The sequence below is a fragment of the Amyelois transitella genome, chromosome 4 (genome assembly GCF_032362555.1).
Source record: "Amyelois transitella isolate CPQ chromosome 4, ilAmyTran1.1, whole genome shotgun sequence".
Classification (NCBI taxonomy): Eukaryota; Metazoa; Arthropoda; class Insecta; order Lepidoptera; family Pyralidae; genus Amyelois; species Amyelois transitella.
The window spans coordinates 594,715-620,991 of NC_083507.1; the positions used below are offsets into that span (position 1 = coordinate 594,715).

Here is a 26,277-nt window from a genome sequence, read left to right on the forward strand (position 1 = left end):
TACTATAATAAAAGTTTTCTTTTCTCTTTAATAGTGGCAAATTAAGTATTTAAAAAAAAGGACCTTGAAGGCATGCTAGCGTAACAATGGTGAACAAGTGCAGTGAATAAATAAATACGTAATAATTATGTTATTATGTTACTCGTGCGTATCTGGGAACGATATAGTTAGAATATAACCATAGAGTTTATTATAACATTTTTGCCAATAGTAGAGCGCGCGCAGGTAAGTTACGAAAACTAAGTGAACATTATGAAAAATAAGGAATTCTTTTTTATTAATTGTGAAATCGATGTTAAATAATAAAAAAAGTAATAAGTATGTAACATAGAGTACCTAAGATCTGTATTTATTGAATAAGAGAGCTGTTGCCGAAAAAATAACCTAATTAAGATCGGACCTAAGACACTCCACCACAGTCAGTTATTGTATTTTTTGTAAATCTAAGGCTGTCGTAGCTTGGGCTACAATGAGAACTACGAGCGCTCTGTAGAACATTAGTTACTCTAGAGCGATATGGCAAAAAAACTGGTCGCCATTTTCTTTCTAATATTATCTAACTCGTGTATTTTTCGCGCGCTTATCGCCAGGTCATTCAACTCGTGTGTTGGCACGTGTGTCAGTTTGTTTGCGACCATGTCTTGCGCAAAAATGGACCGCTGACCAGTTTTGGACCACGTTTAGACGTTGCATAAATTAAAAAAAGGTATGAAGAGTCGTCAGATATTCGATAGCTATTCGATATAAAATGATAGCATATAATTATTCTATCTAAACGAAAGTAAAGTCTACACAGTAATTCGACACAAGAAACCGCCTCGGAGGTTGAGAAAATAAAACATATTATAAAGTACTAGCGACCCGCCCCGGCTTTGCACGGGTGCAAAATTTTGTTATTATACATAAAAATCTTCCTCTTGAATCACTCTACCTGTTACAAAAAACCGCATCAAAATCCGTTGCGTAATTTTAAAGATTTAAGCATACAGACAAACAGACTAAAATAGCGACTTTGTTTTATACTATGTAGTGATGTGTAGTGACATGATTCCGCACATATTATTATGATATAATTATATCGTAAATAAATTAACATTGTTTTTCTTTTGCATCAGAAATTGGGCTGGGACTATCTATATCGATAACAGATAGGGAAAACCCTGGGCTTGATGATATGCTAGATAAAGTATACATTTTCAACTATATACATACATATAGTTAAGTCTTTATGCCGCAGGGGTCTTTTAAAAATCTGATAGGCCACGTTCAGCTGTTCGGCTCAATGATAGAATTGAGATTCAAATAGTGGCAGGTTGCCAGCCTATCGCCTATCAGAAGAATTTCAAATTATAAGCCTATTCCTTAGTCTTCTTTTACGACATCCATGGGAAAGATATGGAGTGGATGGAGTCTTTAAAAATACTTTTAAAAAATCTAAAAATTATGAGAAAATCTGAAGACCTTACAGGAAAACACACATACAGACCAGAATAAATGTATTGTATTTTGTTATCATAACGCAATTAGTTGCAGTTTCGAAAGTTATGACATTTTATCAAACACTTTTATCATCGGCTCACGGTGATGGAGCTGTTGGGATTATGATATTTATCATCAGACATTATCTTATACATTATTCATAACGATAACGGAATAAGTACTAAGACTTGGTATTTACAATTTAATGAACCGTTCCACGTACAATTCTCATAAAAATCCTTTGCTCGGGAACCGGGCGGCGGACGTTAAAAAACATGCATTTTATGCCTCGCCGTGTCTATTTTTAGCCTGGGGCATCCTACTGGTTGCACTGCCAAGATCAAGGTTACACCGCACCCGGCCAGTCTTAGAATGTCAACTTCAGGCTAGGGATGGGACAGTGAGACAATAGAACGTAGAAATTATCGACATTTTTCGTGGAAAACCTTTTTTTTTTACACTTACTCAAAATTATCTTTTTAACGGTTACTCATGCACCAAGTTATAGTTCTCAAAATGATGTGATATCAACGAGAGGTGACGCGTTATTGATAGAATATCAGGGGACTATTTTTTAGGTTATAAAAATAACAGCCAAATGATTAAAAGCATTTAGAGTAATTAATTATATAAGTCATATTATGTCTCTTCTGTCTGATAAGTTATCAGCAGTGATAGTATGAAGTAACTTAATACTTTTTTTATATTGTTTAAGTTGAATGTCTAAAATATGTGTTAAAATAAGAAACGTTCGAAAGATTTTGGAATAAACAATAAGAATGAAAACTGTTTGTCTTCTTCTATATGTATTTAAACTATTAGAAAATCAATAATTTACTGTTATTAAAAATACACTCTGTTCTATTCTTAGAAAATCATCGACAATTGCTCAGCCCTATGCTTGGCTAGTTACATGCCAAAAGAGAGTTACGTTTGAGCTTGCGCACGTCATTTTAAGCTCTATGCATTCACTGTTGGGTGGTGTTTTTGTCGAAGATGGATCACTCCATTCCCGGATACAAGTATGCGAGCAGTTTAGGTGGAGGGGGGAGGCGGCAGGAACCGGTTGCGCGCGCGCATCCCGCGGTTGCAATAAATGGGTTACCCCACAAACCTCTTGCGATACAAACATTCGCTTGTTCTGCGCATGTGATGGCCTCTTTGTTTAAGGAAATGTATATGTGGCAATAACTATGACGCTTGTTACTTTGAACGTGTTTAACATATTGATTAGACGCTATTCTAGCAGTTAGCATATTGCTTATTTTTTGCTTTGTTATTGCTTAATTTAGAATTAAATAAAAAAAAAACTAGTCAATCTATAAATTTAGATAATTTCCTAAATAAATTGGAATTTACAGGTGTCCACTTTTTTTTTCGCTGTAGGTACTCATAATCGCAAACAACGATTTGTTTAGGAAATGAAAGTTATCAGATTGACGTCACTATCAGTAGATATGCGGAGACAACGCCGCGTTATCAGTTTGCGAAAAATATCTATTTTTAAGCGATTTTGATAAGATACGGGGAACATTTCCTCAAAGCAACCAAACGTATGTTGTTTTATGTACGAGCAAATTTTTTATCTACAGGCGGAAGAGATAATGTTATCATAAAATTATTCGCAATGTTTGATTGTGTTAATTTGGCTTGTGTAATTAGCATTTTTATTTTACGACCGAGGATAAACTTTTGTTTATCCAAGTAGAGGCATCCGGGATAAATGTGCTTAAAAGTTCAGTCGTCTGATAATACGATGACTTTATTATCTGTTGGTATGTCGGAGGTTTAATCATTTAATTATTGAAGATTCCATTTGGATTTAAACTTATAGGAATAAATAAAAAAATACTATACGTTTACTATTAAATACCTACTCCGTGGTTTTAAAAATTACCCACAGTGTAAGTACCTGTGTTCTATTTGTACAAAAAAAAAAAAAAATCCAAAAAACTTTGCATCAAGCGAAAACAAATTGAAAGAATTATAACCTCTATATTTCTAGAACGATCGGTAATACCAGAAAAAAAGGCAAAGAACAACAAGGCATGGAGCCAAGTCTACATTTTCTATGTACGTTTTCCTGTGCAACCGGAAAGCGATGTGCGTGTATCTATGATTGCGACTGCAGTATGCGCCGGCGACGGGGCGCGGGCGAGGCAATGACCAGGAAATGACGCCGCCGGCTGACCTTGCAACCGCGCATCCCTCTGTTGCTCGCTTGGCTACTCCCATCCCGTCCGTCTATTAAAGAAATTTTGCATGCTGGCGCCATCTTGGGTTTCAAAGGCTTTTTAAAAAAGGAAGCACAGAATTCTTTGGCGATATGCCCCGCGAAATACCAATTATTAAAAAAGGAGGAGGTTCTTAATTCAACTATTTATTTTTTCATATCAATTTGAAATTTGATGAGATCTCGCAAATCAAGTTAAAAAGCTCCAAGTTGTAACTTTACTTGTAATGGGCAAATTGCATATTAATATTTTAAACGATGTATTAAGAAACTAAAAGAGTGATACAATAGTGCTTACGGATAAGGAAATATAAATCAAAATACTTTGGGATAAAAGCCACGTGATCCAAAGATTTCGGGGGCATAAGTTGAGGTGGTGCGATAAGATTTTTTATGCATTCTTATCAAGGTGACATTTAAGATAAACGGAACGTTCAAAATAAGATGGCGGTTGCATAACTTGCCAAAAAAATATCACTGATAAAACTTTGTATAAACTATATTACTTTTAATTCATGTTTCACATTTTAATAATGTTTTCTTACATTGATTAATTGACTTATTTAGACTTACAGAAATACATTAAGAAAACTGATGGGTAGTCTTACATATATCCTCATTATTGTCACATTTTCTTATAGGTACTGTTTTTAGATTTTCCTAAACGGCCATTGAGTCATCAATCTACACCCAGAACTTGTAGAATATGTTGAAAAAATCTATTGATATTACTATTGTCGCGAAATTATGAAACACGCCACAATTGTAGCCTCGAACAGTTTCACCAGACATTTCAGCGCCAACCAGCAATGCATTGAGTTAGGTCAGCGATGACCTTGCATCGCTGCACGTTACACCAATATACCTATCCATAAAACAGCCGACGCCAGAGGGCAGCACTAGTAATGGGGTCACGCGGGGGCGGATATCGTGACACTCGCGCCTCAAATAGATTCCGTTTACACACGGCATTCCGGGTTATAAATAACGATTAATCTTAACAAAAACATATTTGATATCACAATTGTAGATAGGTACCTTGTTTTATAACTACCGCACGCTATGCTCGCCATTTTGGGCATGCAAATGAAACAATTCGCTTTTTTATTCAATTTGGATTTTAAGTTTTGTTTTAAACTATATTGGTAGTTTTTACTTAGATAGTTACCTAGTTCCAATCCAACGGTTTCCTAGAAATACCATTATAGGGCTAGGTTATTTACCAACGATCGTAAAGTATAAGTCTAATCTTTTTTATCTTCAAAGATTTCCTTCAAGGGAAACCAAAATGAAAAGAAATGGGAAGGTGAAATGTACGAACAAAATCTTTAAAAGTAAAAGAGAGTTCTAGAATGTTGACAATTAATCCTATAATTTACCCATTTTAGGTAGGTTGTTTTAGATCGAAAAGACAAGAAATAATCCATTGCGAATCAGGCTCTGTTTATCAAAATTCCAGACAAAAATTTTTGGCAAAGATCCAGGATTCTTACGCCACCAGGGCGCCAAGCCGCATGGAGTATCATACCTCAGATTCATTCATCTATTGACATTTGACAGTCTGACAGACGCAATTACGCGCGAAAGTCTCTTTCGAAATTTCAAATTATTAGTGCAAAACAAAAAAAAAATTAGACCGGCGATCGAGAGAATCGTATTACATCGAGACAGCAAATAATTTTCAAAGAACTTTCTTTTTTTTAGTTTTACAATCATTCCTCTTTGCAGTAGGAAATTTCTGTTTCTGGAATGTTAAAAGGAATTATTTTTTCCTCTTCAAATATTTCTAATACGAGTACTTAGTGGACTGAAATTTGCAGAAAAATCTTTCTTTGACAAAAAACCAGAACTTTTTTATAGAAATTTTCAGATACCTTCTTATAAAGTTGTATAATTTGAGTAAACAAATTGCATTCGAATTTGCATTATTGTATCATTTACACCGGGCGGCCGGACAGGCGTAATGTCATCGGTGTATTTATTTGTATTTATTTCGCGTCGACCGGCTCTCCGAGGTTCCTTGCGTAATCGCTGCAATTCCTGATATCATTCTGATTGTAATTTTTTTATTCGGTACTTTAACTAAACAATTAATTTACATACATACATATAATCACGTCTATATGCCTTGCGGGGTAGACAGAGCAAGCAGTTTCGAAAAGACCAACTGGCCCCTTTCAGCTGTTTGGCTTAATGTTAGAAATTATTTCCTTGGCGAATTAAAAGCGATTGCATATTTTTTTAATCTGTGACATTAACGCATAGAGCATTTTATATGAGTTTATATTTTATGGCTCATATTTTTGGCAAAGCATTGCCCCAAATAATTGCAGAATTGCGTCGCAAAAATGTTGTTTATATGGGACAGAACTAGTGTTAATTTAGTTTTAATGGCTGTGACATTTTTTTTTTCATTCGGCTGTCCGAGGCACCTTTCCGTGTCCTCTGCCTGCACTGAATTTAAAACAAAGACTGTTGTCTGCTTGCTGCGTATGGTACAAAAAATGGTAGGTACATAAATCTACATTATAATATGTACTAATTAATACGATTTGTTGTAATGTTACAAATAAAGATGGGTCCTTTCCTGACTTTGGTAACTGAGTCAATTTTATAAAAGTTATTTATTATATTTTTTATAGATCAATTAGATCATATATAGACAAGGTTATTTTGCTATTGTGATAAAGAAATTATTATTTCTCAGACTAACTGAAACTCAAGAAATTATCGATCTTGAAAATCATAGGATCAATTTTTTGTTTTTGTAACAAATATTTTGCTTTCTGTTTTCCTTTTTCTTTTAATAATAAAATTGTGTCTCCTAAGCGCCTTCTAGGTCAAGTGTCTCGCTATCAGTCGTGAGTAAGGTTATGCACACGTTTCGGAACGCCGGGTGCGCAAACAAGTCTAGCGTCTGTTTGATCAACTGCGGCCACAGTAACATTTTGCAATGACGATGTATGTACCTATGGCATGTAAAGAGAATTTGCGTTGACCTAAGCGTTTGGAAAATAGAAAAAAAAAAACTGAAAAAGTTATGTGATGCTTTCGCCAAGATCAACCATAATATATGTTAATGTAGCATATTTTATATTTGAATGTTCATGCTCACCCGCTATTAAAATCAAGAAGCATTGTTCAATCACTATTCTTAAAAGAGGATAAAAAAATATCGGTCCATTTTATTTACGAAGTAGTGTAAGTGAAATATTTATTTTGCGTACATACGTTTGTATTTAACGTAAAATGTTTCCATATTTAAATTTCATGTTACCATGAAGAAATAAATTTAAATTTGGATTCTAATTTTAATATTCACAAACATATAATTAAAATATTGAGCCTGATAGTTAGTTACTCATTTAACCTAAAGTATATTTATCTAATTTATTTAACTTAAAATATAAAATGGTTGCCTTAGTAATTATAGAATCATGCGAAAAACTATTTCCGACTAATTCAATTCATCTGATTCAGCCTCACAGCTGAACGTGGCCTATCAGTCTTTCAAGACTGCTCTGTCTATCCCGCAAAGGATATAGACGTAATGAATTATAAAGCTTCTTTTAGTTATCTAGTGCCTACTTAAAAATACTTTTAAGTAAGTGTTTAAGATAAGTTGCGAACTAAAAGTGAGCCTGTTTGACGATAGCCTGAGATAAGGTTATCACGGGGCACCGAATATTTTTGTGCAAACAGGATGCAGCTATCTGAGAGCGGTGTATGCCTGCAGATTGGGGAAGGTCAGGGAGACCAATGTTGGGCAATTATGCATGGTTTTGTGGGAAAGGGTGTTTGAAGCCTTAAGAGGTTAAGTGCTTGGGTAGTTTATAACTTTTTGACAAATACTAATATATTAGCTATAACTACATTTAGTTTGTTGAAATGGAAAATGTCGTGAAAAAGTGCCTGCGCAGGCCTATTGTCTGAATAAAATATTGATTTTGTAACTAGCTTTGGTTAGAGACTTTGCTTGCTGGACCTCTGGTCTTGAAATATTTTCCAAGTTTCATAGTAAATGGTTTAGCGTTTTAGTTGTAACGGACAAAAGTATTTTTGCATTTGCATTATTAATATTTAAAAGATACCATTTAAGGAATACAATAAAATCACTATTGTGTTAAAAAGTGGACTTTTAATTTATTAGTGACAAGTTTATGGAAATATTTTAAGATCAATTAAGTTATTACAATTACAATTTAGAGATAAGTAATACTTATACAATTGTGTAAATAGATAAATGCATGTGCTGAAAATAACTTTAATTATGTACCGTAATGAATATAAATTAGAATACTTATTTTACGACTAAAATTATCTTCAATACACAACAATAAAGTTGATATTTTGATTTCATTATCTTAAATTCAGATGTGGGCTTTGGAACCCGTGGTCCGCTATTAATAAAATGGTACTTTATAATTTAATGTGTATCTCTTTGTTTGATAGCGACAATTTTGATTCAAAGCGAATTTTGACGAAGAAATAAAGACGTAATGTTCCTATTTTCTGGCAACATCACGGCTTTATCCAAAGTAATATTTGCAAAATAACTTTTGAACAGAATAAAGAAAAAAAATATAGTAGCAAAGACAAGTTCTAAACAAAAAATCAGACGTAAGCAAATTCTATTAAAATTTAAATTTGAAAAAAGAACTTGGTACATTTTCAAATGCTGTCAAAATTTTGCCAATTGGTTTCGTGCATTATGACCATTGATAGTGTGTGACAGTGTCGACTTGTCTCCACATCGATGTCGATAATGAAAGTCAGGCATTGTTTGCCTATCGACTATCGATGTACGACCTCAGCCAGGTTTGGGACGTTGAAGGTGACGAGTTCGTGGACCCCACTTACGTAAACGGTTGCAATCAATACAAATGTACTTATAATTATAATTACATCTTATTATTGTGACCTGTAAAGTTATCGATGACACTCTTTTTGTACCACTGTGTCAATGTATTCGATATGTTATGACATTGCGTGCTTTTTGATATAGAAAACCTTATACAGGTATGGTCGAGAACATGTTTTTCTCATTCCTTTGTAACGACAAAGTCATGGCAAGGGCAATAGGTTTGGCAGTCTGGGTTTACGGAAATATACTAACCATAGTCCGCAGTTATTATTTACTTGAAAGACGATTTCGCCGATTTATAAAAATATTCCTGGTGTTATCGTACATATTATCTCGACTTTATCTCTCACGGGGTAGACAGAGCCAACAGTCACATAAAGACTGAAAGGCCACGTTCAGCTGTATGGCTTAAAGATGGAATTGAAATTCAAATAGTGAAGTTGCTAGCCCATCTTAGTCAGTTTATTTTTATTATTATCCTTAGGTGTATGTATTAATACCATAAAACAATTTATACTATTATATTTAAATATCATTAATACCATTTCATTTACTGAATAAAAAATAAATTAATAAATTTAAAAAAAAGTTCACGTTGAAATTTTATACTGAAAAAGAGAAAATTATTGTATAGTTTGTATAAAGACGCCAGGAAATTAATTTTTTTTCAGACACATGTTAAAATGATTTTTTTTCAGCATATATGAGGTACCTAATTTAATGGCCACCGAGCTTTGAAATCAACAGAGAATGAACAAACGAGACAGAAAAAATATCGTAACGTTATGCAAGTTCTTTGTTCTAAACTGGCGTTTATAATTGACCGTGTGATATCGCGCGCCCTTCACGTCTATAAATGGAAGCGGCCTATGCACGAACATAGGTACCGACTGTAGTATAATTCTGTTAATCCTAACATTTGTACGAAGACTGATTCTGATTTTGAAAGTAACTTCAATAAATGCGTCACACAATTAGATGGGAAACTATTTAACATTGCCGACTTATACTTTTTAATTTAAAAAAAGGTTATTCAAGAAACTTTTTTAATGTACTCCAGTGCCCAAATTAAAAAAAAATATATTTTGAATGAATTATTTGGTTGTGTTAAAATCATCGTCGTAAGAATAACCTGATTTTCATAATTAAACAATGTATTAGATCCCTAAAAAAATAAATTACGTTGTCGTTTTCCGAAATTCGTGTCGTTGAAAAGGTTTCGGAGTCACGTGGATCACAGCCAAGTTGACACTCACGGTGGATATTATGCAAGGTCTTATGTAGGGACTCTTTTTGTATTCCACTCATTGTTTATTGCGTTATTTTGTATGTTTTAAAAGTGTTAAGAATTTTGTTTTTAAACTTTACATAATGACAACTACTTATTTAGTTTTTTTTTTACAATATGCAGATATAATGTATGTATGTAGGTATAACTAGTAAGGTGTGATTTATTTTAATGCCATTTCACAGTTATGAATAAATTAGAAAGAACAAGTCTCAAAATCATATCTTTCTTAGGAAAGTGCCGTAAAACGTCACAAAAAGACACGTGTAAAATCTATTTATAAAAAAATATATTTAAAAATAAGTTTTCAGCGGATCGCATCACTAACCTTCGTCAAGTTAGTATCGCGAAACGAAACAGTAATAATGCAGTAGGTAAAGGGGGGATGGGGGGCGGGGGGCGATAGACGGGGTGGGACGCGGAGGGGAGGGGCGGGTGGCTGCAACTGTTTGCGCGGCGCAGCGCTCGTGGTCAATGACACGACGACATTGCATCAACGCGCGAAGGTCACCCCCTCCCGTCGCCCGCGCCTCCCCCGCAACGCGTCCCCGCGAATTCCTACACTTCCTTGGCCGCCATATTGGTTTAATCAAAGGGTAACGGACCCGGTATTCGAACACTTTTCAGTTTCTGCCATTTATGTAATGCTCCTGAATTACTAATTGGATTTATTTTGCGGTATTTCCCTTGTATATAAATTGGTAATTTCGTAATATTTGTTATTGTCCTATGTTCCGACTTCCTTTCCGGGAATGAGTCGAGTTGAGTACAAGAGACATGTAATGAATACCTATTGTTAAGTCTCCCTTTGTGAACGGGACCTTTTTGTGTTATAATTGATGAAAATGTGGCAACCAAATTTTGCATTACCTATTTAAAACGATTGCTGTTTAATTTGTAGGGTTCAGATATTTATAAAATTACGACATATATTCTCTTTAAATACACAATTTACAGTTAAAAATAACCGCGAAGCCATATCCCAAAGTCGTAGTCGTAATACCTCGCGACTTTAGAAGTGGCTCTGTAGCGTGCGTTGCGTACGAACTAAGAAGTTGCATTGCGTCCGTTGGCGCTGCGGTCGTTTTGCGTGATGGCGTACAATTTTCGTCTTCCGTTCATCTCCGCGTTTCCGGTTACCACATCCGCCCCCGATACATTGCATTTTCGTTAATAAATATTGTTAATTTGCGTGTTAGATGTGATTTCAAGGTAAATGAAACTTATATTCCTAATTAACATTGACGCGAATTGTCAATATCGACAATAATGGTGTCATTGTACCAGTCTGTAAGAGGGCAAGACCTTCTCATTCGGCTAGTTATAGGAAATCTGCTAACCGTACCTAACACAAGGCCACAAGAAGCCGCGGGCCGCGGCCCTTGCGTTTGCGCACAAAAAATAACCGATTACATGACAAATTGTTACTGTTATTTCGTTGTGGTAACTGATTCTATTGGCATTACAGTGTATTTGTTTGCATGTAACACTTTGTCGTAAAAACGCGGGTTGAGGGGCGGCCGCGGCGGTCAAGGCTCGTCAGATTTCCATCACAACACGTTGCCTAATTTGACCCTGACTCGGCAATCAGGCCGGAACGACTTTTTTCTTCTAATTATCGATCAAAATTTTAATACAAGTTGCGGTATTGTCAGGCTCAAATTGTTTGTGACTATGTTCTTTATAGTCTAAGTCTTTTTATCCGTAGTAATACCAATCATAATAAATTACTTAGTATGATTCTCATTCTGTAAAATTATGTAACTTGCGCTTGCGCTGCTAGATGCTAGTTAGTTAGACTCGTTTGAGAGCAACTTTACGTCCGCCCACGAGGAGCACCGTCCCATATTCCCACGGCCGACAGAACTGACACGGCCGACATTAAAAGATACGATTTAGCAACGGCTCTATTCTCTGGAATCTGTCGGTTTGGCACCGGGCGCGCGTAAACAGTTGCGAAACCCTCAATTCTACGATATTGGCCACTTCCACGGCGAGTGCATGCGGCGCGGGGGGGCAGCGCAGCTATTTATGCAGCGCTATGCGGCCTAACACTGACCCGGTTAGGTCTCCGACGCATAAACACAAGGATAGCGAGTCGCCGACTCGCAATCTCTTCTTCTAACTGCCAATAATTGACCCGATTACGGCGTGTGGAAGTCTATTTCGAGTGTAGGGACAGGGGCGCGCGCCCGTGAAGGGCGAGCCTTTTGCCGCTCCGGCGGGAACGAGCAGATAATTTTAAAACGGGAAACCAGTGGAGCGCGCATGTAGGCCGGCTGGTCTCCCCTCCTGTTTTTATACCTATCGTAAAAGATCGCACGGGGTTTCCGGATAAGTGGAGCGCTGAGATTCCAAGTGGAATTGGGTCGTGATAATTTTCCGCACGTTCAGTTACTGGTTGGACTACTTGGAGTATTTCGGAAGCGGGAAGATGGCGGCGGTTGCGCCACCGCCGCGGCGAGTGGTTCAGCGGAGATGTGTTGCGAAACGCGACGCGCGCAGGAAGCCGCGTGTGAAACGGAACGCTCGAAGGTGACGCACGCTGACTGCGTCGCCCGACACCGCGATAGGACGCAATGATTCAAGTCATCGACGACACTGTGGCTGATTAATCTGCGGTTTTGCTGAAAATCCTGGGCCTACGGGCCGTAGGTCACGTAAGCATTGCTGATGAGCGGGAATGGTGTTGTTAATCCGGGACGTGTCGGACGATGGCAGTCCTTTCGCTTTCATCGCGTGCGCAGCGCAACGCAAGGTCGCGGGCCGTTCAACTCGGATGCGACCACGGTGTTGCGACACCAAAATATGTTATTGTGGAGTTGTAGAGGCTCGTTTGGCAGCGGCGGCGGCCGGAGCAACTAGGTCGCTGATTGCGCAATCACTTTTCGTGCGACAGATGGCGCGTCATGTCTTCCTTATGCGGCACGGTTCATGGTGCAATTAAAACAAAAGATTGCGTCCTTATGTTCGTAGTTTGTATGACTGATAAACTTGTAAACACCACGACCCTGACATGACACATTCTATAGTATCATTTGGTTTCTCCAGTGTAACTTCAAACTGTATTCAGAAGACATTATTCGACAGGAAAAAGTTAACACAAATTAATAATTTACTAACTGGCCGCAAACAATTTGTTAAGAGCATGTAATTCGGCCGGCCTGTATCGAAAGTGGGTAAACAATATTAACGCGATAGAGTTAGACCGTGTGAGTCAGGCTTCTGGTAGTCGTGCTCGATAATATCATGTGGTCTCGTTTTAAATTCGACTAGGCACATCAAAAGCGAAGAAACAGGAAGAGGTTTCGTGTGGGCATCGTGATGTAAGCCAAAACGCGTTCGTTTTGGTGATCCGCGAATGTCAATATGCGGGCGCTAGCACTCTGCGAAAATAGTCGCCACACTATTAATACGTTATGAGCGCTAGCGCTGCAATGCCCTTGAACGGGACGTTTACCTCACGCACACGCCCGCGATCCGCACTCCCGCGCACGCCGCTCCGTACACATCACACACAGTACACGTACACGATACGCACACAACGCCGCGCCGCGATGCAGTGCAGAATAGGCGATGCGATAATTTTAATTTCCATTTCGTTTATGCGAATGTCACATTGGCGGTATCTGTTTGCGCGGTGTTATCGCACAAAAATAACGAAAGTATTTGTGTGATGCAACTGTATTCGTGTGTTTGGCTGATTCGAATCCGCATTCGAGTTTATTTGCGCCATGTGACGGGCGCAATGATAATCAGCTTCTGTCTGTGTTGCGGTAGGTAATGTCCGATCTACTGTATTCTTATTAGAAATAATCTAATTAGACGTGATGTTTTCCTCAATTCTACTTGAAGGTGAATATCGTTTAACAGATAGATAAGTCCTTTGTGATGATTCAGTCTCAATATGAGACATATTTGAACACATTTCTAGATGATTTTAAAAGAGCTTTTATAACGCCGGAAGTCAAAATTCAGATGCTTTTGAAAGGAAATCTAAATTCTTTCTTAGCAATGGACTTATAAGAATTTTGTTATTCTAATTAGTATTTCATTCCTTTATTTTCTGCGGCAGTCTTAGAAGTCAAAACGGATGCGTACATACATACATCCGCGCTTTTGCACGAACTTTGCTCACGACTCGCGCAGTCATGCGGTTTTCAACGCTTATCGTTCTGTCATGGTTAATACCAGTATCAAATGGTACCAAAGGATTTTCCAATTACTTTTTTATTCTGCCTACTTAAAGACATATTAGACAGATGTTAACAGTAGGTTGTTCATGTTTTATAATGTAGACAATGTGCATTCGTCCACGATTTAGATTTAAGAAATCTATATTTGTAAATTGATGTCCGGTGAAAATGCTGCAGTGTAGTTTGTTCCGCCGCTTCTTCTACACATGCGCTTTGGAAGCGGCAGTAGTTATAATTAGATTTAAGTGATGTGACGTCAATAAGTGATACCTTGTGTCCAATTTTGAAAATAAATCTATTCCCTTCTGTCGATGAATAAGAAAATTACCAATATCAAAAGAAATATATAATCCTTTGTTTAAAACCGCGAAGAAACGATAAACGATAAGACAGTGCGTGAGCTGCCAAACAAAAATATCTTAAACTACTTCAACGCACGAATTTACCTCATTTCGCAAGGTTCTACTAATTATCCTTTAAATCTTCATTATAATACCGCCGAGCTTGCATGAAGAGAGTTATGAATGTGGAAGCGAAGGAAGCATACAAAGAACGTGGCAAGTGGAAAGAGGTAGTCTCTGCCTACCCCTCCGGGAAAGAGGCGTGATCTTATATATGTATGTATGTATCTTCATTATCTGTTCGCAACGATTACGGCAACACGATACTGAAGCACACACGTACAGATTTCGACTGCCCAATGCGAGGTAAGGTCGCGTGTGGCAAGCGCTGACAATGGCGCCGCGCCGGTAGAAATTGCACAACACATGTATGGCAACACCGAAATTTCGTGTGTGCTGTTGCGGCAATGATCAGCTGTTGGTGCTGGTTGGACTACAGCGAATAGCGGATGTCCTATTGACGTAGATGTATGATTTTCAATAGTACACTTCTTTGTATCCAAATGTAAATAAAAACAGTATGCTATGTCATGCATGGGAAAGAGGCGTGATTTTATGTACAGTATGTTAATTAAACAGGCATAAAACATTTACTAAAGATAGTGGCGCCACCCTGGTGGTACTAAGATTTAAATGACAAACATTCTATTTTGCTTTAAGAAAAATTATATTATTATGCTTTTTTGGGCTTATTTATCCATACACACGTACTACTGACGATAGTTGATCAAAAGGCGTTATACTTATTGAAATTTGATTCATGTTTACTTAAGTACAGGAAAGTTATAGCGCCTAATAATTTAGGAATGTAAAACCATAGATACATAAAAAAAAAATTACTCTTTATCGTCAATACGGCTAGTTCTTTGGATAAGTTTTGTTTCAAGCTCATTTCATTAACAACTGATGCATAATCATCGCATATATCACTCAAATGCACTATGATTCCTAATTTTATCTAGACCAAATGATTCCAATATCAAAATGGTTCTAACTGTTAGTTCGGAAAAGTACGTAAGTAAGTGAACGTGCTATTTTAAGGCCAAAAGGATTGCCTGTCTGTTTATCTCGCATTGTATCTGTAACCAGCGTCCCTGCTCGCTTCACCTCTGTTCTAGATCTGGGTTCAATCTATCTAAAACATCTGAACACAAACATTAATTACTACCAACAAAAACAATGTCTAAATTGTTGATAATGGACCGTTATTTATTAATGCAAATATCTTGACGCGAATTCACGTAATTTCCTCTCTCTATACATTAAATTTATATTTATTTCGACTGCTGACTGATGGGAAGTACAATAAAATTTTTCGTAAGTAACCTACAGTCATTATACCTATTATCTGGCGTCAAATATTATCTATGCGTTCGACCCATTTGCAGCCAGGGTTTTAACTAAGACCATGAACAACTAGTAAGTCAGGTAACAGTAACTAGAGTCTGATATTTATAACACTTTCAACATTATGACATCTGTAATTATGCCAAATTTTAGTACAACCCGTTTTGCCTTCGCCACTTTGCCAAAATGCCTGGTAAAATATTGTTAAATTGTAACTAAAATAGCGCTTGATATCGATTGAAATATATTATAGAAGAAAAAAAAGGCAATATTAATAATTCATGCTTTTGAAATATTAGAAGATTAAAAAATATCGGCAGCCAAAAGCGGAAAGTTGGCAACACCTGCATTTTGCTGTCTGATAAGTCTGCCCTGTGCCTTATTCTGTCTACAAATTCTAAGTTTTTCCCGCCGAACAGTGAGTCTATTTGGCGAAAAAAACTCATAGAATCTTCTATCTATCTACAAACAAAAGGCCGTTATTAAAATGCACAGGAATCGAAAGTGGACATTTCGCATGCGTCGGGAATCGCGGCGACGCGACGCGGCGAGCATCCGCGAGCAGGTTCACATACATAGGTACTCTATTCCCTTGTAATAGTACTTAATTCGGGACGTCCGCGTTTTTGCATCTTTACATTAGGAGCACTGACCTTCACAATGTCAAATAGCTGACTACGATAAATGGCCGGTGCGGGCGACCGACTGGTTCCTACAGTTTTGTTTTTGTCCGATACACGTTTGTAGCGATAACACTTTTATTTTTTGTTAAGATGTTGGTGTTTGTAGATGGGCCTGCTGGATTATTCGCGATTAACAAGGCATATGTCGTACCTTTCTTTTTGATGTCTCTCTGTTGGAGGGAAAAGGCATCTCTTATAACAAACGTGATGTCATGAATAACCGCGCTGCTTGAAGTGAGTCTATAAAACGATTCCATGAGTTGAAGATTGCGATTTTTTCGAGTTAGAACTAGAGTACACAATCATTAGAAACTGAAGCCTTTTTTTTATTAAATTCTTTTATTTTGTCGCAACAACGATGTTCATGGCGAGGTATTTAGTCAATTTTGTAAACAATATTACTCTTACACCGCAGTTTCGTAACTCTCTCTCTATTTAGACTAATTACTAAACGTAAACTGGAATTAAAAACCTACATATTTTGTACTACCTACATACATATACACAAAAAAATCCCGCCTCTTTCCCGGAGGGGTAAGCAGAGACCACATCTTCTATTGTACTATCTACTTATTTTTCGTATCATTTCCTCGACAGGGCTTATCTATAAACATCGACGGCCGACTAAATATCCTGGCCATGTGGTAGATAATATGAGTATATTTGTTTAGGTTATCCCGAGGGCTCAGTTAGGTATGTATACAAGTGAATTAACGTTTACTAATGTTATTTAGTCATGTTCTCTGTAACAACACATGAATAATAGTAGGTACTTTCCGTGTATTTTGTTACAGTATTAACAGCTTTAGTCGTATATATGTCGTTAGTATGTAGAAGTTTTTTAATTTTGACTACTTACTTATGAAAAGGACTTATTTGGGAATGATTCGAGCACCGAATTACCAACCAGTTGATTTCTCGCTTACTTTACTATATATTCATTGAGTTAATATGTATTATTAACATAAATTCAAGAGTCAGTCAGTCAAAAGTCCCCAAAATATGAATGTGTAAATTCACACTTATGAAACTAAAACTGACAACAAGTTCATGTGGCCTAGCCAACTAGGTTCAAGCGCGACTGACAACCAAACATACACACATCACTTACAGTTATAAATAAACACTACGTTATCAGGCTTCCGGAGTTGCACTGGCTGACTGCCAATTGGCCTTCTTTCGTATAATACGCGATTAAATGCACAAATTATTCTGATACAGACAAAATAAATTGCCATATGTTTGTTGGGAATTCGAAAAAACTCAAAAAACACGCGGCCGCTTAGCTCCGGGTATGAAAACAAAACGATTAATTAAAAAAAAGTATTGTAAACTTGTCACATATGTGATTTTTATTATAATTTGTATGTTGTAAATGAGTATTTTGAGACAATTATACCTGACGTGTTTGTAAATATGAACATTTTTAAAATAAGAAAAGAGAGTGAAAACAATCACGTGTACGTAATAAAAAGTATTCAAGCAAAGGCATCGTCTCTTAAAAATTCCATCATATCTTCTTTATTCCATAAATCTTACTACACACTCAACAATACGGATATTTAAAGATAACCTCTCGCCCTTTACATTTTTGCGCACAGTGAATGCTATATTTATCTAGTATTGTCGCGTCCATAGTGTTAATCTATGGTCTTCCCGAATTCCCGTCGGGTCACCTTCCGGGAGGGCCGTTCACCGTCGGGTCACCTCTCCCCTCCCGTTTACCTCCAATAATCTGTCAAACGCGGTAGGTACTTATTATTCTATTTTTAATTTTGTTAGATATTCGCTAGTTTCTTTTTAATTTTGCTTTGACGTTTGGCGCGTTTTGTTCCGTCTAATTCAAAAAGATATGTTTTTCTTTTTTCTTTATGTGCACAGATATCTTTTGCATTACGTAAGAACGCTACTAATTATTTTACCCATAACTTGAGACTTACATATTACACTTTTGACATTGTAATGATACCTACAAGGAATGTTTCCATCATCAAAAATAATATAATCTATACTTTTGCTGTTATTCCAGAACACGACAGTTCTAAGACAATCTAGACATTTTATTTTAGCCTGTAACAAAACAATCATTGTATTTTTGCCATATTACAATATTGATCTTACGTTACATACGGAGATATTGAAATGTCTTTTCATAGTAATGATAGTATACGAGTGAGATGAAGATTATGGATAGTAGCTATATTTAAATTTAAAATGAGAGCGACGGAAACAGACTATAAAAATATACCAAATTGACAGATGTCACGGGATGACATGCATGACCCACTTTTCACAAAAAAAAAATTAACCATCATTTAAATTATCTGGGTTTATTGCGACTCACTTTCTTACATCTTTAAAGGAAGCAAATATACTAAATATGTTATGGAATCTGTGAAAAAAAAAATTTTATATTCACAGGTTGAATTACATACGTACGTTAAAAATAATAAAATTTTTAGAAATACAAACAATTATACATACGCCTTTTTCGGGTATACATTAGAAACAATCATTACAGAACTCCCGCTTCTTCGTTCATCAATTCAAGTGGTTAAAAAGAAAAATGAACTTTAAATCCTCAGTTTATAATTCGTATTATATATGACACTATTGAAACATATACCAGAAGAAATTGGGGGCATTCAAGTGAAAGACGGGAAGGTAAAGAGTACCCTTAAACCATAGAGTTTTCATGAAAAAATTATAAATGTACTATTTATCAGCCGGTGTGCAGAGATCGTGGTAAGTGGTAAGATGTGGTCTTTGCCTTAAGAGACAAACAAACTTAAAACATATATAAATTATTTGAATCCGTGGAATCAAATCTCTAGACCTATATAGATGTATAATGTCATAAAAATTATGATCCAGAATTATTTATGCTTCCCTGCAAAGCTTGCGAAACTCAGTCGGTACGTGTAAAATCCTGTATCATAATTAAGCCCCAAACGCTAAAAAATAATAAAGAAATTCTGATTGTCCTGGGTCTTGGATGTTTATCTATATAAGTATTATATTATAAAATATAGTATCGTTGAGTTAGTATCTCGTAACACAAGTTTCGAACTTACTTCGAGGCTAACTCAATCTGTGTAATTTGTCCCGTATATATTTATATATATTTAATTATTAAAATAACTGACCTGGTGGTCTTGGATGCGCGGCGTGGTGCTGCAAGGTGGTGGCGATCTGGTGGTGCTGGTAGAACGGTAAGAAGGGGGTGTGGAAGGGCGCGGGAGGGGGCTGCAGCCGCGCCTTCAGCTCCTCCGCTGATCCGGCCCCTGATGATGAAGACTCCACGTCGGAGACTCCGCTGTCGGCGGGCGAGGGCGGCAAGGAGCCTGGAGACAAATATTATTCGTTAATTTTTATAACGGATTTTTTTTAAACGCTAACTAATTAGAAAATTATGTACTACGGTGATATCTTGTGAATTTTCATTATAAATATCTTCAAATCTACTGAATCAATACAAAAAAAGAATAGGACCACTCCATCTCTTTCCCATGGATGTCGTAAAAGGCGACTAAGGGATAGGCTTACAAACTTGGGATTCTTTTTTAGGCGATGGGCTAGCAACCTGTCACTATTTGAATCTCAATTCTTTCATTTAGCCAAATAGCTGAACGTGGCCGATCAGACTGTTGGCTCTGTCTAGCCCCCAAGGGATATAGACGTGACCATATGTATGTATGTCAAATCTACTGAAATAATATTATAACACATACACAAACATGCATACATACAAAAATCAGTTTCTGTATGACCACGGGCCTTCATCCACGTACTTACATTAAAATTTTCATAAAGAAAATATCTAATTTCATTTAATTAATTAAATATTTTTTGGCGTGGAAGAGCACCAAAATGAATAAGTAAGCTTCCGTTTAATTAAGTAAGGTAAATACTAGATATGTATATTTTACAAACCATAGACTTCTTTCGTGTTTTTTTTTTATTTTCTATTACAAAATGTAAGTATGTATCTATGATTGATAAGGCAAAAATAAAAATGAATTCATAAAAACTGTAATTCAATTTCAAATGTCTAGTAAAAAATTACAGATAGGTATTTGTATTTAGTTTAGAATTCTAGGTCAGACCGGTATAGGTCCATTAGTAAATTGTACCAAGTACCAACTAATCAATATTCCTGATTCACGTAACTTTCACATTGAGACTTTAGTTCCACATATAAAGTATCCATACGTAAAGTTTACATACATATAATCACGTCTCATCCCTTACGGATAGACAGAACTTGGCTTCAAAATCTGTTTGGCTTTATGATGGAATGCGATTCAAATAATGACAGGTTACTAGCCCATCGCCTGTCATAAGAATCACAAATTTATGAGCCTTGTATAAATCATTGTATAAATTATACTGGTAATGTAATGCAAAAACCTTTACTGGTAGACATATCACGTCTGAATTTAGTCAGGGTATAACAAAGCTAAATGTGTCTAAAATGTGTTTAACTTCGATAATATTTATTTATTTAATTTCTTACATCTACCATAACAGACAAAACCTAAAACGATAGTGTACCTATAATAAATTAAAACACTTTCTTACATGCTTTGACAAAAATTGCCAACGTCTGCTACTTGTCTTTGAAAGAAAGGGTTTCCATGAATGTAATTAACTAAAATATATGCAAGAAATTCCACAATTCTTTTATCATCTAACGGCCATTTTGATTCGCATGCACCCTGCAAGATGCACATTAATCCTTTTTTTTAATGGTCAGTTCGGACAATGCACCAACCGTTAGAAAACAGCGAATTTAAGATGCATCAACCTGTTTTCATATGGGAACATGCACGCAATTGTGATGCAAAAACTCCGTGCCACCTTAATTTATAATTATGCAAATTTCAAAGTGTTTCGGCCAAGTAAGGCGAATTAGAGATGCGCTTTGAGACGTCGACAAAAAAGAAACGAAACTTTTATAATGTTGATTTAAAAATTAGACCGAATTACAACAAATTCCTTTGCCCTTCCAAATCTCAAACCCGAACTTTCTCATGGTATTGTAATAAAAAACTTTGACGAATAACGGCCGGCAGTATTTAAATAATATCAGTGGTCATGCAACTAGGAGAGAAGAAAGAAAGCAGTTATTCATAAACATTTCCTTGTCCATTGAGCTATGACTGGTATTAAAGTGACCATTTGACCGGTGCGTTATAATGCGCTGTCCACACCCTTTTGTGTCGATTGTTAACCCTTCACCGGCCGACAATGCTTGGGAACCGGGAAATCGGCGGACGCCGGCGCTGTATAGCTGAGAATAGATGAATGGAAACTAGTGTTATACGTTAAATCGATCTATAATCTGCTTTTTCAAAACATTCGCGGGCTCGTACCGTTTATTGTTTGTAGTTTTGCAAAGAAGTACCTTTTTTGTTAATCTGTTAAATGCGTTTTGTTTCACATACCTATTTCTGATCAAAGCATATGATGTCATGTTATTAATTTTTATTATTTGTAAATAGCATTCAAATTACAAATAAATTTCTCATTACCTAGGTATTATATTACGACCATTAAAATGTTCAAGCATGCAAGTGACAGATTCTTTTGCATATTAATATTCCGAAGGCGAATTTAAACAAAACTTAATACCGGGTTGTCACCAAGCGTTCAAATTTCAAGCGAGTTACCGTCACCAACACGGAATCTACCCTATAGTAGCAACCCTTTCATCTCACGTATCAAAATAATAATAAATTAAGTATAAATAATAGCTACGGGTTTTGTGACACGAAGGGCTACCGGTCTACTGGTCAGCGAGGAATGCGGTTCCATTAGTAAAATATCACAATAAAGAACAAAAGGTTTTGAAAAAAGCGACCCTTCCTATATCAGACCATCTTTATGGACTGCCCAATGTCCAAGACTCATTGTATGGCCGGCGTTAGACCATAATCCGCGCCGAACAGTTAGATTCGCGATTTTTTTTTGCATATGAATGGTCACCACGACAAAATGCGATACGTTATGTGGATGTGAGTTATCTTAGTTATAATTATCGAGTTCCACGTGTATATTATTCGTGAATGATTCGGTTTACATAATAATGGCGCGTAAAATTGATGATTTACAGTATATATTTGTAATTGTTTATTGTTATATATAAAATTGTCGTGTCACAATGTTCGTTCCCGTACTCCTCCGGAACGGCTTGACTGATTCTCTTAAAATTTCGTGAGCGTATTGAGTAAGTCTGAGAATCTGACAACATCTATTTTTCATACCCTTTAGTGATAAGGGTTGTCCATCCTTAACATTTTTTAAACTAGAAATTACTTAAAAAATACTTATATGGCAAAACAACGTTTGCCGGGTAGTTATACTCGTATACCTATATACGTGATGATGAATTGAAAAACTATTTACTTTATCCTTTTCTTCCATCAAATAATACCGTATTAGAATATTCATTCTTTATTAATTATTTTAATAATAATTACTTTTTGTGGTTTTAAATAAGACAAAGGAAAGCTGCTAATTTTGTAAAGCTAAAATGTTATATTTCTAAGCCCGAGCCCAGCAGAGGATCAGAGACAGACATCTTTACTTCTATACTAATATTATAAAGCGTTTGTTTGTTTGAACGAGCTAATCTCAGGAACTACTGGTTCGAATTGAAAAATTATTTTTGTGTTGAATACAGGAGGAAGGCTTTGGGCTATACATATAACATCACGCTGCAACTATTAAGTGCGATGAAATAATGGAAAATGTGAAAAAAAAAACGAGGAATGGTATTCATCCTTGAGGGCTTCAATGATGCCCAAAATAACTTTTCCACGCCGACGAAGTCGCGGGCACAGCTAGTTAAAAATAAAAAGATAAAAATAAAATAACCTATTCAACGTTAAATGAAAATTCTGACTTTTTAAATAAAGAAAGACAGATTAGTCCCATCAAATGGTGTCGCATAACCCTTCACACGAAAAAGAAACGCGATCTCACAGCGCGTTTCATCCAACCCTCAGTTCGCGCCATTGTGCACTTCCTTTAAGATGGTAATTCCTCTTAGAACTACATTATGTGAGTTTTAGTCGCCGTTGGCCGGTATTAGGCATATGATCACATTATATACTGCGTGGTTTATCTTAGAAGGGGTGTCCAATGGACCATGACAGTCAGAGCATCGGGATTTGATCATCAATTCAAAAACATATTTAAATTCAACCCTGTTATGTATGGAACCATCGATTATAACAATTATAATATAATTGTTACATTTTGATTTGTAAAGGTTATGTAATTCCTATGATGTGGCATAGAAAAATTCATGTGAGAGGGTAGTTAAATATTAGAGTTGCAATAATTCCCACCACGTCGATTGCGAACCTCACAATAGAATTTTGGACAATAGGTTGCGTCCGCGCACCCACGCGTGTCGTTCCAATTTCAAAGTGTCAATAGGAACGGAAGACCGGCGGCGGCGGATTTGAAAGACGAAAGGGACGGAGCTATTGCGGCGAGCGGGATGGAAGGTAAAGATTAGGTTATTGTGTTAGATGACGCAGCGATCCGGTGCGCAAGGTGGTTTAACCCATTTTTGCGTAAAAACTAACCGATTTCGGTTGCAAATGTTGGGACGCAATGTGCGCAAGCATCTGCGCTAGGTGCGTTGTTTGCTTAGGACGGTATTGTACCGACCTGCTCCAGGGGCAGGGTTAAGCTTTGTGACGCCGACGCATGATGTCCATATTTTGCACAATGCACTTTTGATTTTATTCGGTGAATAAATATATCGACCACTTTAAATTATATCACGGGTACTGAAAGTAGTTTTGAATCTTCGATTTATTACAAAAATTAATAAAGGGTGACATTTTTATCAATATAATTAATAAATTAAAGTTTAGTAGTCTTTTCAACGCCTATTTCCCGGAGGGATAGGCAGAGACTAGGTATATCTTTCCACTTGCCACGATCTCTGCATACTTCCTTCGCTATAACTCTCTTCATGCAAGTTCGGCGGTTTCGGGTACTCTTGACCTGACCCTTTGCCAGGACGTCTTTAATTTCATCAAGATACGTTCCTAATGTAATCATCAATCTATTTCGCAATAAATCCATTGAATATTAAGTTCTAGAGCTTTCCCGTTTGAACTTTCGAGAAGTTTATCAAATGCTTCAGCTTTTTCGCAGCGTCTTTTTTTTTTAATACACGGCTAATTATAACTGTTTAACTGGGTTACCACGCCCGGTCGCGAGGAAATAAAGACTTAGAATTTTTTTTCTGGCATTTGTTGCAAATTCGTTACGTAATTAATTTTTTTAACAAAAAAAAGACACGTCGCAACATGTTCAACTTGAATGTGTGTGTAGTGACAATAGTTATTACATATTGTGAACTACATAGCTGTGCCCGCGACTTCGTCCGCGTGGAATAGCTATTTTGGGCATCATTGAAGCCCTCAAGGATGAATAATTTTCCTCGATTTTCTTCACATTCTCCATTATTTGATCGCTCCTAATAGTTGCAGCGCGATGATATATAGCTTAAAGCGTTCAACGATAAATGGTGTTTTCAACAAAAAAAGAATTTTTCAATTCGAACCAGTAGTTCCTGAGATTAGAGCGTTCAAACAAACAAACAAACTCTTCAGCTTTGTAACATTAGTATAGATAAGAATGTTATTATTTTATTTGTTAACTTCTTAATATGTACCAGGTACTTATTAAAAAAATATGCAATAGAGAACACAAGGCATTTATCAATTTATTATGTTTTGAAGAGAGCTGAGAATGCAACCTACCTACAATGAGAGACAGAGATTAGAGATATTTCAAACTCAGCAAAATATTTGTGAAAAATTAACTATTTTGCGCCCTGTGTATTGCGAAATGTTATTATTATTAAATTGTTTTTATGACCCCTTTCAATAAACATTAGACACAATCCGCCCGCGTCGAGAGAATTGTGTGAATAGGTGAAATTGCACATTTTCGGTCAATATGGTCACATCTGCGCAAATGTGTCAAAAAAGGGTTACTGAAAGTTGGGGTGACCAGATGTATAATATTTGTCGATTAAGGTTTATATAATATATAGAAATGAGATGACGTAAGAGTGCAGGGTGTTCATTCATTCGTTTAATCACGTCTATAACCCTTTGCAGGGTAGACAAAGCCAGCAGTCTTGAAAGACTGATAGGCCACGTTCAGCTTGATGATAGAATTGAGATTCAAATAGTGACAGGTTGCTAGCCCATCGCCTAAAAGAAGAGTCCAAATTTTATAAGCCTTTCCCTTTAGTCGCCTTTAAGATATCCATGGGAAAGAGATGAAGTGGTCCTATTCTTTTTTTCTACCGGGAACCACACGGCACCAAAAGTGTGTTATGGTTATAAAATATTAATTGATTGATATTTCTTAGAAAATACATACAAAACATTTATTTTTCCCGGTAGGGCAGACAGAAACTACATTATTCTATTGTTTGTTACAATATACAAATAAATATATGGCTGAATGGTGATGTTGATTGGGGAGTCCAATTCTTGATACAAATTTAAGTTTAAGATTGAGAAACGTCCATATTTATAATAATTCGATTAGTCTCAAAGGTTAACTAATTCCAAGGCACACTAATTAAGAACGGGAGTCGGCCTACGGCCAACCTGTAGGTACAAAGGTAAAGACTAATAATATCTATTTACGTTACCAATGTTTCTTGGGTACCGAATTTAATATTATTTATAAGAAGCACCCCATCAGATTTCAAGAATTCATTAAAATATTAGTTCTAATCTA

The 26,277-nt window shown here is 36.4% G+C and overlaps 1 protein-coding gene across 2 annotated transcripts in view; it reads right to left on the reverse strand.

Moving 5' to 3' along the window:
- LOC106132928 (ecdysone-induced protein 74EF) overlaps window positions 1-26,277 on the reverse strand; it is a 217,507-nt gene that overhangs the window by 5,496 nt on the left and 185,734 nt on the right. For both annotated transcript variants that reach the window (XM_013332500.2, XM_013332501.2), the window contains one exon: window positions 19,638-19,835. In XM_013332500.2, coding sequence (XP_013187954.1) covers window positions 19,638-19,835 — 198 coding nt within the window. The remainder of the gene's footprint in view (window positions 1-19,637; window positions 19,836-26,277) is intronic.